Source organism: Microcaecilia unicolor, chromosome 2 (genome assembly GCF_901765095.1).
Source record: "Microcaecilia unicolor chromosome 2, aMicUni1.1, whole genome shotgun sequence".
In the NCBI taxonomy this organism is placed as follows: Eukaryota; Metazoa; Chordata; class Amphibia; order Gymnophiona; family Siphonopidae; genus Microcaecilia; species Microcaecilia unicolor.
The window spans coordinates 586,245,228-586,257,984 of NC_044032.1; the positions used below are offsets into that span (position 1 = coordinate 586,245,228).

Genomic DNA, 12,757 nt, shown 5'->3' on the forward strand with positions numbered 1-12,757 from the left:
ACGTTTAGATTCGAGGGCGGGGCAGAGAGACATGGGCAGAGAGATGTCTACACCGTTACGAACCCACGAACCCTTGAGTGAAGCTTCAGAACGTTGGAGGTGCTTTTTATTATAGTAGACAGCACACAACCTGCATAGTGTGCAATTGCAAGGGGGGCGTACATGTAAGTGGAGCATGGACAGGGATTGTGAAATCCCACACTTATATGCGTACTTTATAGAATATTGTAAATTACATATTAAACTGCAACATTTATATGTTCACATTTAAGCCTGCCTTTTACATGTCATAAGTGATACTGCTTAAATGATGACACACAAATGCAGACTTATGCTCCATTCCAGTGGTTCCCAAGTCGGTCCTGGAGTACCCCTCCTCCCCCCCCCCCCCCCCGACCAGTCAGGTTTTCAGGATATCCACAATGAATATGCGTGAGGTTGATTTGCATACACTGCCTCCATTGTATGCAATGCATATTCATTGTGGATATCCTGACAAACTTGACTGACGAGGGGGTACTCCAGGACTGACTTGGGAAACACTGCTCTATTCTATATTGCGATCAATTGGATGCCAGTGTTTACATCAGCCTTTGCCAGATATAAGTGCTGGCACCTAATGTTAGGCTCAAAGGGCTAGATCCTGTATATGGCACCTGAAAAATCTGCATGGAAAAAAATTACTCCTAGGTGTATTCTCTAAAGTATGCCTAAATTTGATAGAATAGACTTAAATTTCTGTATAGCATATACAATACGCCAAGTGGCTTGCCGTGTGACTACATTTGGTTGCATCCATTTAGGCCACGTTTTACTTGATGTAAATCCCAATGCCTAAATTAGGAGTAGGCCTGCATATGTTCCAGCAGCTCAATTATCCCCAGACATGGCCCAACACTGAATATCGGGGAATAATTTAGCTGGAGATGATCAGCGTTTAAAAAAACGTTGACCACCACCAGCTGATTGTTGAGGGTCTGTGCAGAGCACCCTTTAGGTAATATTAGCTTAGTTTGGATTTTCCTGGAGTTTAACTTAGAGCTAGATTCAATAAATGGTGCCCAATCTGTATAGTGCTGAGTGCTATTTTATAAACAGCGCCTAACTTTTATTGCTGTTTATAAAATAGCACTTAGCGTGGTTTTTTTCAGTGCCATTTATAGACATGGGTCCTAAGTGCTTACCATAGCTTTGCAATAGGGCCCCAAATGCATGCATACTGCAGCAAAAAAGGAATTCATTTCCTTTAATTATTGGCGTTCTTATCTTCCTTGTTTCTTATTTATGGTAAACCACTCTGACTTGTTCACAAATAGGGTGGTACATCAAATTGTATTACACTATTAAATTATTTTTTTAGCACTAGAAGTGAGTCTGGGGCAGAGAGTGGGTGTGTTCTGTGCTAATCAGCCTGTAGGCATTGCTGCACGCTAATTGATTAATGCAGGATTAGCGCATGAGTCCCTACCGCCTACAAAATAGGTGGCAGTAGGGACTCATGTGCTAATGAGCACACACTAATGGGAAATTAGTGTGTGGCTATTAATATGGAAAATAGAAAAAATGTCCATTTTACCCCAGCAGTAATAATGGCTTAGTACACAGGAATGACCCACGTAAGGACTCTCTATGGCCTCTTTTTAATGCTGTTTGGTAAAATGGCCCCTATGTAAGATATGGAAGTATTTATAACATAGCGCTTAAGCAGAAGTTTGGCAATACCTGAGTGGTCTAAGTTTGGCCAGCATGTTTTCTGACCTAGCGTAAACCACATAACATACAACATACATAAATATGTGCACACAGTGCATGTACCTGTATAAGTCATTACCCTAATCATTTTTTGTGCATGGATGCCATATAAATGATAGTATCCACTTTACAGAATGTATTCTTTGTGGCCAGCATTTGCAAAAATCCCGCTGACTGTCATGTCCTGGGCCATATATTTCATGTTTCTTTATTCTGTGCATATGTACTTTCTATCTTCTATGATTGTTTAATGATTTTAATATATTTTTTTCTCTTTTTAACTGTGAAACAGTTTATTATGCTGACGTACATCTTTATGCTTGCCTGGCTTGGGGTCACAGCTTTCACCTCCCTGCCTGTCTACATGTACTTCAATCTGTGGGCCATTTGCAGAAACACCACATTATTGGAAGGAGCAAATTTCTGCTTGGACCTTCGTCAGTTTGGTAGGTAAATGATCATCTACAGTTACTAAACAGTTTCAAAAGCACCCCTCCCCCGATATTCAGCCAGCAGCAGACAACACAGCTGCCGGAGTCGGCGCTGATCCTGGATGCTGGGCTGTACCTGGCGACCGGCATTGAATATCCGGTTTAAGTTTTGGCCATGGCAACTTAAGCAGCTAAGCAAATATTCAGCACTAGCTGGTTAAGATAGCTATTTATTTTAACCGCTCAGTTTAGCTGGTTTAGAGTTGAATATTTGCACTTAGCTGGCTAAGTCAAGCGACATAGCCAGTGAGTGACTAGCCACTAAGGGGGAGATTCTATATATTGTGCCTGGAAAATCCACATGGAAATCATTTTCACCTAAGCGTATTCTATAAGATTTAGGCATGGTATATAGAATACTCTTAGTTGATACCCCAGCGTCTAAAACTATGCACATCCATTTACACCAATGACAACATGGCATAAATCACTGTGCGTAGATTTACATGGACTGGGCCATATTCTATAACAGCGTACTTAAATTTGGGAACACCCACAAAATGCCCATTTTCCCACCCATAGCCATGCACGCTTTAGAATATAGGTGCAGTTCATTACAGAATACGCTTAGTGAGTTATGCATGTAAATTCTAATTATTGCCAATTATTGCTTGTTAAGTGAACGCTGATTGGCTTGTTAAGTCAATTAAGTTACACCTGTTGTTCTGGAATACACTTAGATTTTGGTGTGGATCTCTAGGCGTGCTATACAGAATCCAGGGTTAAGTACTAAAATTCAGCAGAGATAACTGGCTATCTCACACTGAATATTAGCGGTTAGCCAGCTAAGCACTATTTAACTGGCTAGGAGCCATTCCTGGCCAGTTAAACAGCACTGAATATTGGGCCTTTAGTGTTTTACAATATGAAGTACCACACTTGTATTATTTGTATTAAATTACAATTATATGCAAACTTATACTGTGGTACGCTTTTAACACTCTCCTTTTTACTCATTTTCACCCTATATCCTTCTATAGCCATGCAAGAAAATAGAAAGACTAAATATTAGCCGCTATATTTGATTTCTTTGTCAACACAGATATAGTCCCCTTTTCCCCCCAGGAAATTGAACCTCTTTGCTTCTATCACTGCATCAAGATATTGCAAACATATGTGCATGAAGTACCTTTATATGGAACCAAATTTAAGCTGACAACATAGGAATCAACTTTCAGAAGGTTTAACTAGCTGTTATTGTGAATTAGCTGGTTGCATCTGTGCTTTGAGCATATTATGCCACATCTGGCTAGATTGCACTGGCTTTCCAGGCCTTTAGAATTTAATTTAAGATACAGCTGTTGATTCATCAGGTATTATATCATATTTCTTTTCATTATTTAGCAAATGTGTTGTATGTCTATACCCAATATGATCATTGTAATCTGGGGGACATGTCTCCCTCATGTTTTTCCTCTCTTGTCTCTGTTTTGTGGATACTGAGAGATAATGCAGCTCTTGGGGGATGTTAATGTTTGAACTTATTGGTCGTATGTAATGTTGCCTTGGAGGACAATTTTGTTATGATATGATTGTTGTGTTTTCAGTTTTGATCATTTATATATGTGCTGATTTTCTGTATTCATTATGTGTGACTTTTTTTTTGTAGTCCACTTTGGAAAAGGAGAGTTAGAGATAAATAAGACACAGAGGGGCATAATCGAACGGCGCCGGCCAAATAGATGACCGTCCATCTTTATGGCTGGCACTGTAAAGCGGCAGCCGAACCGTATTATTGAAAAAGTTAGCCGGCTATCTTTTGTTTCGATAATACGGTTGGAGCTGGCCAAATGTCAGCATTTGGGCCGGCTTTAGAGATGGCCGGCATCGGTTTTTGCCGATAATGGAAACTAATGCCAGCGATCTCAAACCCGGCCAAATGCAAGGCATTTGGTCGTGGGAGGAGCCAGCATTTGTAGTGAACTGGCCCCACTGACATGCCAGGACACCAACTGGGCACCCTAGGGGGCATTGCAGTGGACTTCAAAAATTGTTCCCAGGTGTATACCTCCCTTACCTTGGGTGCTGAGCCTCCCAACCCCCCCCCCCCAAAAAAAAAATAAAAAGAAATCCACTCCTCACAACTCTACACCATTACCATAGCCCTAAGGGGTGAGGGGGGCACCTAGATGTGGGTACAGTGGGTTTTGGGGTTTTTTGGAGGGCTCAACATTTACCACCACAAGTGTAACAGGTAGGGGGGGATGGGCCTTGGTCCACCTGCCTGAAGTGCACTGCACCCACTAAATACTGCTCCAGAGACCTACATACTGCTGTCAAGGAGCTGGGCATGACATTTCAGGCTGGCATACAGGCTGGCAAAAAAAAAAAAATTTGGGTGGGAGGGGGTTGGTGATCACTGGGGGAGTAAGGGGAGGTGATCCCTGATTCTTTCCAGTGGTCATCTGGTCAATTGGGGCACTTTTTTGAGACTTGGTCCTGAAAATAAATGGACCAAGTGAAGCCGACGAAATGCTCATCAGAGTCGGCCATCTTTTTTCCATTATTGGGCAAAGCCGGCCATCTTGTAACCATGCCCCGTTCCGCCTTCGCTACCCTGCTGAAACACCCCCTTGAAGTTTGGCCGGCTCCGTGACGGGATGCAGTTGGCGCCAACCAAAATCGGCTTTCGATTTTACCGATTTGGCCGGATTCATGAGATCGCCGGCCATCTCCCAATTTGTGTCGGAAGATGGCCGGTGATCTCTTTCGAAAATAAGCTGGATAAGCACCTTAATTCTATATATGGTGCTCAAAATTGCACACGCAGATATGGATGTACACCTAATTTGCATATGTAATTTAATTGATAAATGAACCAATTTGTGCAGATAATTGGATGCTAATAATCAATTATCAGAGCTAATTTTCATTGTTTTACATTTGTGTGTGTAGGATCCACATGTTCGTTTTTTGTGTGGATCTGAAACAGGGGCATGGCCATGGGAAGGGCATGGGTGGATCAGGGGCATTTCTGGAATTTGTGTGCAATGTTAAAGAATAAGGGAGATCAGTGCCTAATTTAGAGAGAATTTATACCGGGTTTTAGTTGGTGTAGATTCTCTCACTGAAAATTGAGCACGGATCCAGTCACCAAATACTATTCTATAAATGGCGCCCAACTCCGAGTGCCATTTATAGAATAGTGCTTAGTGTTAATTTCTATTGGTGTCGATATTTTGGTGCCATATACAGAGTTCAGTCTAAGATGTGCAAACAATGTCTTTGTACCCCTTTCATCTATTACAGATTGAGAATTCTTTATCTTGTTTCTTTTATGGCAGTTTATATTCATATTCTCTTGTAATCAGTCTGACTTACTCTGGGGTCCTCCCTCAAAGGCTTGCTCCTCCTTCCTTGCCTTAACATCCAGTCTGGATCTGACCCAACACATTACCTTTCCTACCCATAACGCTGGTAACACTCTAGATTTTGCTTTTTCTTCTCCTACATTTAATATCCCTGCCCGGTCCCTTCAGTCTATTCCTGTTCCCTGGTCGGATTATCATTTGATTATTTTTCTGTTAGTCCTGTCAACTCACCTGTCCCCCTGTCCCCTCCCCACTCTCACATTCCTAAAGATCACTTGTTACCTGTCGCGTTCCCGAGGGCCTTGGCATACTGTCAGGCTTCTTCCCCGGGAGCACTGGGTTCATGAGTCCTTGGGCCACTACCGTGGAGCGGCAGTGGCAGGCAAGATCACCTTCAAGGTAGAAACGAGACAAGACTGGACCGGAATCCCGGACTGGAGTTCTACACAGGAATACACAGGACTGGAACACACCGGACGGGTGCGCACTGGAGTGGAGCCCGCTGGACTGGAACACACTGGACCTAGGCTTCACCTACGCTTAGCCACCTTTCCCTGAGGGTTGAGCCCTCAGGTTCAGGCAGCCGGCAGGGCTTACAGGAAAAACCAGAACTGGAACTTGCAAGCAGGAACAGCAGGAATCAGGATACAGAAGTGCCCCCAGGCACCTAGGTGAAAGCAAGGCAGACAGGCAGGGAATGTCCGGGTTTCCGCAGAAGGCAGGTTCAAAGCAAGTCTCAGGGCAGGCGGCTAGCAAAGCAGTAGTCAGGATCAAAGCAATGGTCAGGTCAAGGAGCAAGACTATGGCAGCAGCTCCAGTATCAAAGAGTACTGGCAACAGCCAGAACAAGGGCTGAAGCTCCAGAAGCAAAAGAAAACACACACGGGAAAAACCAGAAAGCAAAACACGAGAAGACTAGGAAACTGAACACAAACTAACAGGAAAGCTATGCCCAAGCTAACCAGTCATATACTAGAAACATACACGGAGCAAACACAGGAGAACTAGCAAAGCTGTACACAGGTTAACAAGCAAAGCTGTGCCCAAGCTAACAAGTCATACACTAGAAACATACACAGAGCAAACACAGGAGAACTAGTAGAGCTGTACACAAGCTAACAAGCAAAGCTGTGCCCAAGCTAACAAGTCATACACTAGAAACTCACACAGAGCAAACAATGTAGCAGTGTACAGAGCACTCTATATACCAGGGCCCTTAGACGAAATGCAAAGGCAAGGGTTGCAGTCTCTAAGTGATTAATAAAGCCCTTCAACACCAGAGGCACAGCTGCAGCAATCTCCTTGCCTCCAAACAGAGGCTTGACACACAGAGAAGTCAGCCCACAGGAAGGAACAGCGGGAGCCATCTTGGATACTGGCATAGAGGAGTCGGCAGCCATCTTGGAAGAGGCATAGCCCACACAGGTGAGGTCCAGTAAGGCAATCAACACACAGAGCCAGAGAGAAACTAAGACAGAGACAGACACAGAGACAAGCAGAAGCCAGCACAGCCACTGACTCCCAGAAACAGGGTAAGAATGAGGGTGGTCATGGCCACAGACGTGACATTACCCTTCAGCCATTTCTTTAGGAGCCACTCAAGTCTCTCTACCTTTCCGTACTCTTTCTTTGGATGCTCACATAGCTGTCTGCAAGTCACTCGCATGAAAATCATTACAAATGTTACTTTAGAAGCCATATTTACATGTGTAAATCCTGGCATTTACATATGCACATTGCCGATATGTAAAACCTGATTTTAAAAAACTGGCATTCATACATGTATATCTGCACTATGGGCCTTATTCTACAAAGTTTATGCTCCCAAATTTATGCTCCTAAAATTTATATTTCTAAATTGTGAGTGTAATCTATGTTCCTACATACATTTAGGAGTACAAATTATGCTCCTAAATTTATGACAGTAAATTTAGGAGTGTACATTTAGGAGCATAAACTTTATAGACTAAGGCCTTATGTGTAGATTGCAAAGGAGCATGTTTTAAGTGTGATTTAGGTAGGAGTTGGATAGGGCTAAAATCTATACATGTATTCCCTATTTCACGGGATTTACACCTAACTCTTTAACATGCACCAAAGTACATATTCAGAACAGCCCTTTACAGGATGGATTAAGTGAGATATCCTCCTTAATCCACCATTGTTTATTTTCCCCTTCAGTTCAGAACTGATGGGCCAATGATCAGAAGCAAACGCAGGTGCTAAAGGCTGTTAGCGCCATACTAGCGCCTGCATTTGCTACTGCCCCATGATCAGAGCTGCGTGAAACAATGCGCTTGTGGGCTCTGAACGCAATTAGCATGCAAATGCATGCAAAACAGGGCTCTTAGCATAAGTAGCATACAAATGTATGCTAAATGTATTCCTCCCCAATGATAGGGTTTGCAGACGATTGAGGAGGAATGGTGAGCCCTGTCCAGTATGCATTTTCATGCTAGCAGACCCCCCATTCCCCCCAGAGCAGCAGTTCCACACGTCCTAGCAGTTACTCATTAAACCAGTTCCATGCACTTTTATAGAATGGCGCTCAGTGCTCTTACACATGCCACTGCTGATTTTATCAGTAGTAGTGTGCATAAGTGGCATGCACCTTATAGAATTCCCTCCTATAAGTAAGTAAGTAGCCATGTTGTTTCCATTTTTCTACCTTTATCTTTGTAAACGGATGCTCCAACTACATGCTCCACCACTTACACTTGCATCCATGCATCCATTTTAGAGCATGCTCTACGTCAGCAGATCATGTTCTAAAACACTACCAGAGTTGTACATATTCTGACCTGGACATATCAATTCTGATTTCTATCTAAAATGGGCTGCAGTATGTCCATAGGTATCTGCTGTTTTTCACAGACATGCATTGCACATATACTAATCAGGGTTTAGGTCAGGGAGGGGGGAGGGGTGAGAGGAAATGGAGTAGTTGTTGGTTCAAACTGTTATTTGCCTTTCTAGTTGCTTATACTTTGCAGTGCTTTTTGTGATCTGTTATTACCTATTGCTGGAAAGTCATTAACAAAGATTTAAATATAGAAAGTACTTTCATTCTTTAGCATAGTGAAAGTGAAAAATGTTTTTTTTGCCACAGATAAAAACAGCAGATATCTTATATTTACAATGTTATTATAGATACAGAATGATGGAAAATCTCTGGAGTACAGTTTCTGTGTTTTCATTTTTAACTTTGCTTGATCACGTATGGTTAAATCTTATTTGGGCCTATATTCAATAAAACTTCCCATCGATGTACAAATGGAGAAAAGTCAATTTTGAGAAAGGCCTCTAGTTCCAAAGCTAAACTGATCACACCCTCCTTTGCAGTAATACATGCTGTCAGTGGACAACCGTACTTTGTTTTAAAGATGCATAAACTTGCACAGGAGATCATACAGGAAACAACGAACGCTTCATCAAATTACATTATTGATTCAGTATATGATGCATAGTCAAAACACCAAAAATGCTATGACATTTTTCAATTTTAAACAATAAACACACAGAACAAAAACAACTTCAATAATGATTTATACAGCAGAGACATGGACTATTGGCTACGGTTGATATATGGGATCAATACAGCATGATTTATGGTAGGTTGAGGACAGAAGATAAAATGAGCAGACTCGTACCTCTCATAGTCCTTGACTGATAGCACCTGCTTCTGAAGAGAATTAAGCACACTGCTAAGTTGCATCATTTCATGATCTATTACAGGAGAAAAAATCAGACAGGCTGTTTTGATCTTAACCCATTCAGCAGAAAGAAAAACATTGGGGCTCTTTTACTAAAATATGGGGAGGTTTTGCCTGCGTGGTAAGTGCAGGAGGTGTGCATGGAATATGCCCTGCATTTACTGCACAGGACATAGAGTTACCACATAGGGACCACAATACATGAACTATCAGATAGCGTGGGAGCACCCGCACTATCAGGCACTGCATTTATCGTGGTACTGGCTCACTCCAAAAAATAAAAATAAACACGTCATAATCATGGAGACACACACCCTAACATATCTATTAGACTTCAGATCCCCTACCCCAAAGGCCCCTCACACATCTTGTCCCTCGTGATCCCAGCCGCGTGCATTTGATCCCCCTGACCCCCCCCCCCCCAAATGCATCCAATCTCTCTCTGCTAAGGCCTCCCCAAAGGCCCAATGCTCCAATGCAAAAACCCCAGCCTCTTCTATAAACCTTGCCCTCTCTCATTCTTTGACCCACCTCATCCACAGAACCTATCCTGTTTTTCATTCATTATATAGTGGAACCCAGGCAACAGTGGTCCCTCTCTGCTCCCAAACAAGCCTCAGCCAGGATTCAAAATGGCCACCATGATTCATAGTGGTAGTCCACATGAAGAACACATACACATACATGTTTGTCACTTAGTTACCAAGAAAGCTTGAAAAAGTGAACAATGCTAGCCTAAAGATGTATGTAACGTAAAAGTATTATTGGTTTACTAAAAGAAGTCACACCCTTAAAGATCCTGTTTTATTAAGAGCCAATATATTTACTATGCTCTGCAAATTTACATCATTAATGGCTCTCTTTTCATTATAGGCATTGTAACTATTGGAGAAGAAAAGAAAGTCTGCACTGTGTCTGAGAATTTCTTAAGAATGTGTGATTCTACTGAGGTGAGAAACTGAATTAAATTTTTCTAGGCCATTTTGGGCCCGATCTTCAGTTGGGCCAGGAACTGCAGCCGACTAGTTAACTCCCATCTCGGTGGATAACCGGTCATTTTCAATGGCATTTAACCGGTAATCGCCACCAAAAACACCCAGTTAGCGCCAAAAGTAAAGCTTGCAATATTGGGATATTCTGGGGGCGTGACCGGTTAAGTCCTGATATTTGAAACTTTAACAAGCTAGGCTTAGTGACCAAATAAGGCCACATAAAAAGCAGACCTGTCTTTGTCTGCAAAACCATGGCCAGTTAAATCTGAGTATTGATTTAACCGGACATGCACTAGCCAGTGTTGAAAACTCCAGATATTCAATGCTGGTTGCCAGAAGTGGGCCAACATTGAATATTTGGGTTGAACGCCAGCTGCCAGCTGAATGTTGGGAGGGGGGGAGGGTTGTTACTCAGTTTGGAAATGCTGAGTAGCTTTTCCTATCCACTTTTCACAGTCTGCACTTAAGCATGTCACACACTGCCTCTGTGTTTGACCTTAAGATTAATTCTGAAGACCAGTTTACTTTTTTGTACCCTTACAAAAACCAAATACAGAGCCAGATTTCTGAACAGAGTAAAAGTAGAGATAATATATATTAGGAGATTTAGAAGGAAAATAGACAAACCTGTTGGGTGGAGGAGGTTCAGTGTGATATGGTAAACTCTTTGAGCAGGGACCGTCTCTCTATGTCAAATGTTCAGCTCTGCGTGCGTCTGGTAGCGCTATATAAATGCTATTAGTAGTAGCAGTATAGATGACAAAATCTATTATTTACTTATTTGTGTTGATATTCTGCTTTTGACAATGGTACTAAGGTGAATTATGCCATTATAAATAATAGCAATATACAATCAACTTTTCAAAGTGCATCTGAAATATATCAGCAACAATTATTTTATTTAAATACTTGTGTGAACTGCTATGCCTTCACTAATTTTTCAAAATAGGAACGTAGAATGCCATGATCTTCCATATGAAACATAGGAGAAAGATCTTATAGGAGTAGTGCATGATCTGTTCTTTATCTGCTCATATATAAATACCATCCACTGTGGAAAAGGGAAACATTTAATTGCCATGACTAGCTATAAAGCCAAATAGACATGAGAAGAGACTTCATTTACACTTTATACATTTATAAAATTGGCTGTAGACTATCTTTTACACAAGTTTACTTACAAAGGACAAATATGATACTAGACAAAAATGTGTAACGATGCTGTATCTTTAACCTCTTTCATTATCACCTGGGTGAATAAAGTGAAGTAACACACCTGTAACAGATGTTCTCTGAGGACAGCAGGCCAAGCATTCTTACAGCTGAGTGATGTCATCCAACAGAGCCCGATGTGGAGTCTGACTAGCGAGATTAAAATAGAATTTTACAACAGTGCCCCACTGCGCATGCACTGGTACCTTCCTGTCCGATGTGTGAGCATGGGTCCTTCAGTCATATGAAACAGCAAAAGAATACAACACCAAGGGGAGGTAGGAGGGTATATGAGAATACATAGCCTGCTGTCCTGGAGAATACCTGCTACAGGTCAGTAATTTTCTTTTCTCCGAGTACAAGCAGGCCAGTTGTATTCTCACAGCTGGGAATCCCTAGCTACCAGGCTCACCGAAACAACAGTGCTAGGATAATACGGATTTGAAACATTGTCAGTAGTCTGAAACTATATACTAGTTGTGAAGGCACAGCTTGGAGCCAAAGAAAACTGGGCCTAGGGGGTTGGAGTTGGATTCTTCAGGACTGCTTGCTCGAACTGGCTGTCATGCCGGGTATCCTGCTCAATGCAGTAATGAGATGTGAATGTGTGGACAGATGGCCATGTTTCAACTTTGCAAATCTCTATGGAGGCTGACCTCAAATAGTCTACCAACGTAGCCACGGCTCTGTCATTATGAGCCTTGAAATGACTCTCTAGAATCAGCCCAACTTGGGCATAAGTAAATCTGCTAGCCAATTAGCCAACTGCATTAGCAAACAGAGAGAACAAGAGTTACGCTCATGCAAGTTCATCACCTGATTACATCGGGCACATCTTTTGAAGTCACTGAGGGTCTTCTTGGATATCGAGAAGAGGACTGCAGCCAAATTAAACTACTCAACTGTGAACCGTTAAAGGGGGCAGCATTGAAATTGAGGTCGGTGCTCCAGCCTAAACGGGCCTAGTAACTTCTGAAAAGTATAGGAAACGTGAAGAGCTGAAAACACTACAAAAAATTTAAGGGAAACAAAATAAAATAAAGAAGAAAAATAATCATTCAAAGGACAAATATACCTGCACAGGCAGACACTGAGAATCAGAGAAACAAATGCACCGAGAGGAGAACATGCTGATGAGTCCTCCCTGTTCCATGGAAAAATGAAGACTCAGGGACCCATGCTCACACATCAGGTGGGGCGACACCAGCTCATGCACAGTGGGATGCTGCCTAAAACTCCACATTAATCTCGCTAGTCAGCGTCTGCAGCAGACTGCGTCAGATGAT

At 42.2% G+C, this 12,757-nt stretch overlaps 1 protein-coding gene across 1 annotated transcript in view; it reads left to right on the top strand.

Moving 5' to 3' along the window:
- GPM6A (glycoprotein M6A) overlaps nucleotides 1-12,757 on the top strand; it is a 151,441-nt gene that overhangs the window by 102,353 nt on the left and 36,331 nt on the right. The window contains exons 4-5 of the mRNA XM_030192218.1: nucleotides 2,045-2,198; nucleotides 10,141-10,217. Of these exons, the coding sequence (XP_030048078.1) occupies nucleotides 2,045-2,198; nucleotides 10,141-10,217 (231 nt within the window). The remainder of the gene's footprint in view (nucleotides 1-2,044; nucleotides 2,199-10,140; nucleotides 10,218-12,757) is intronic.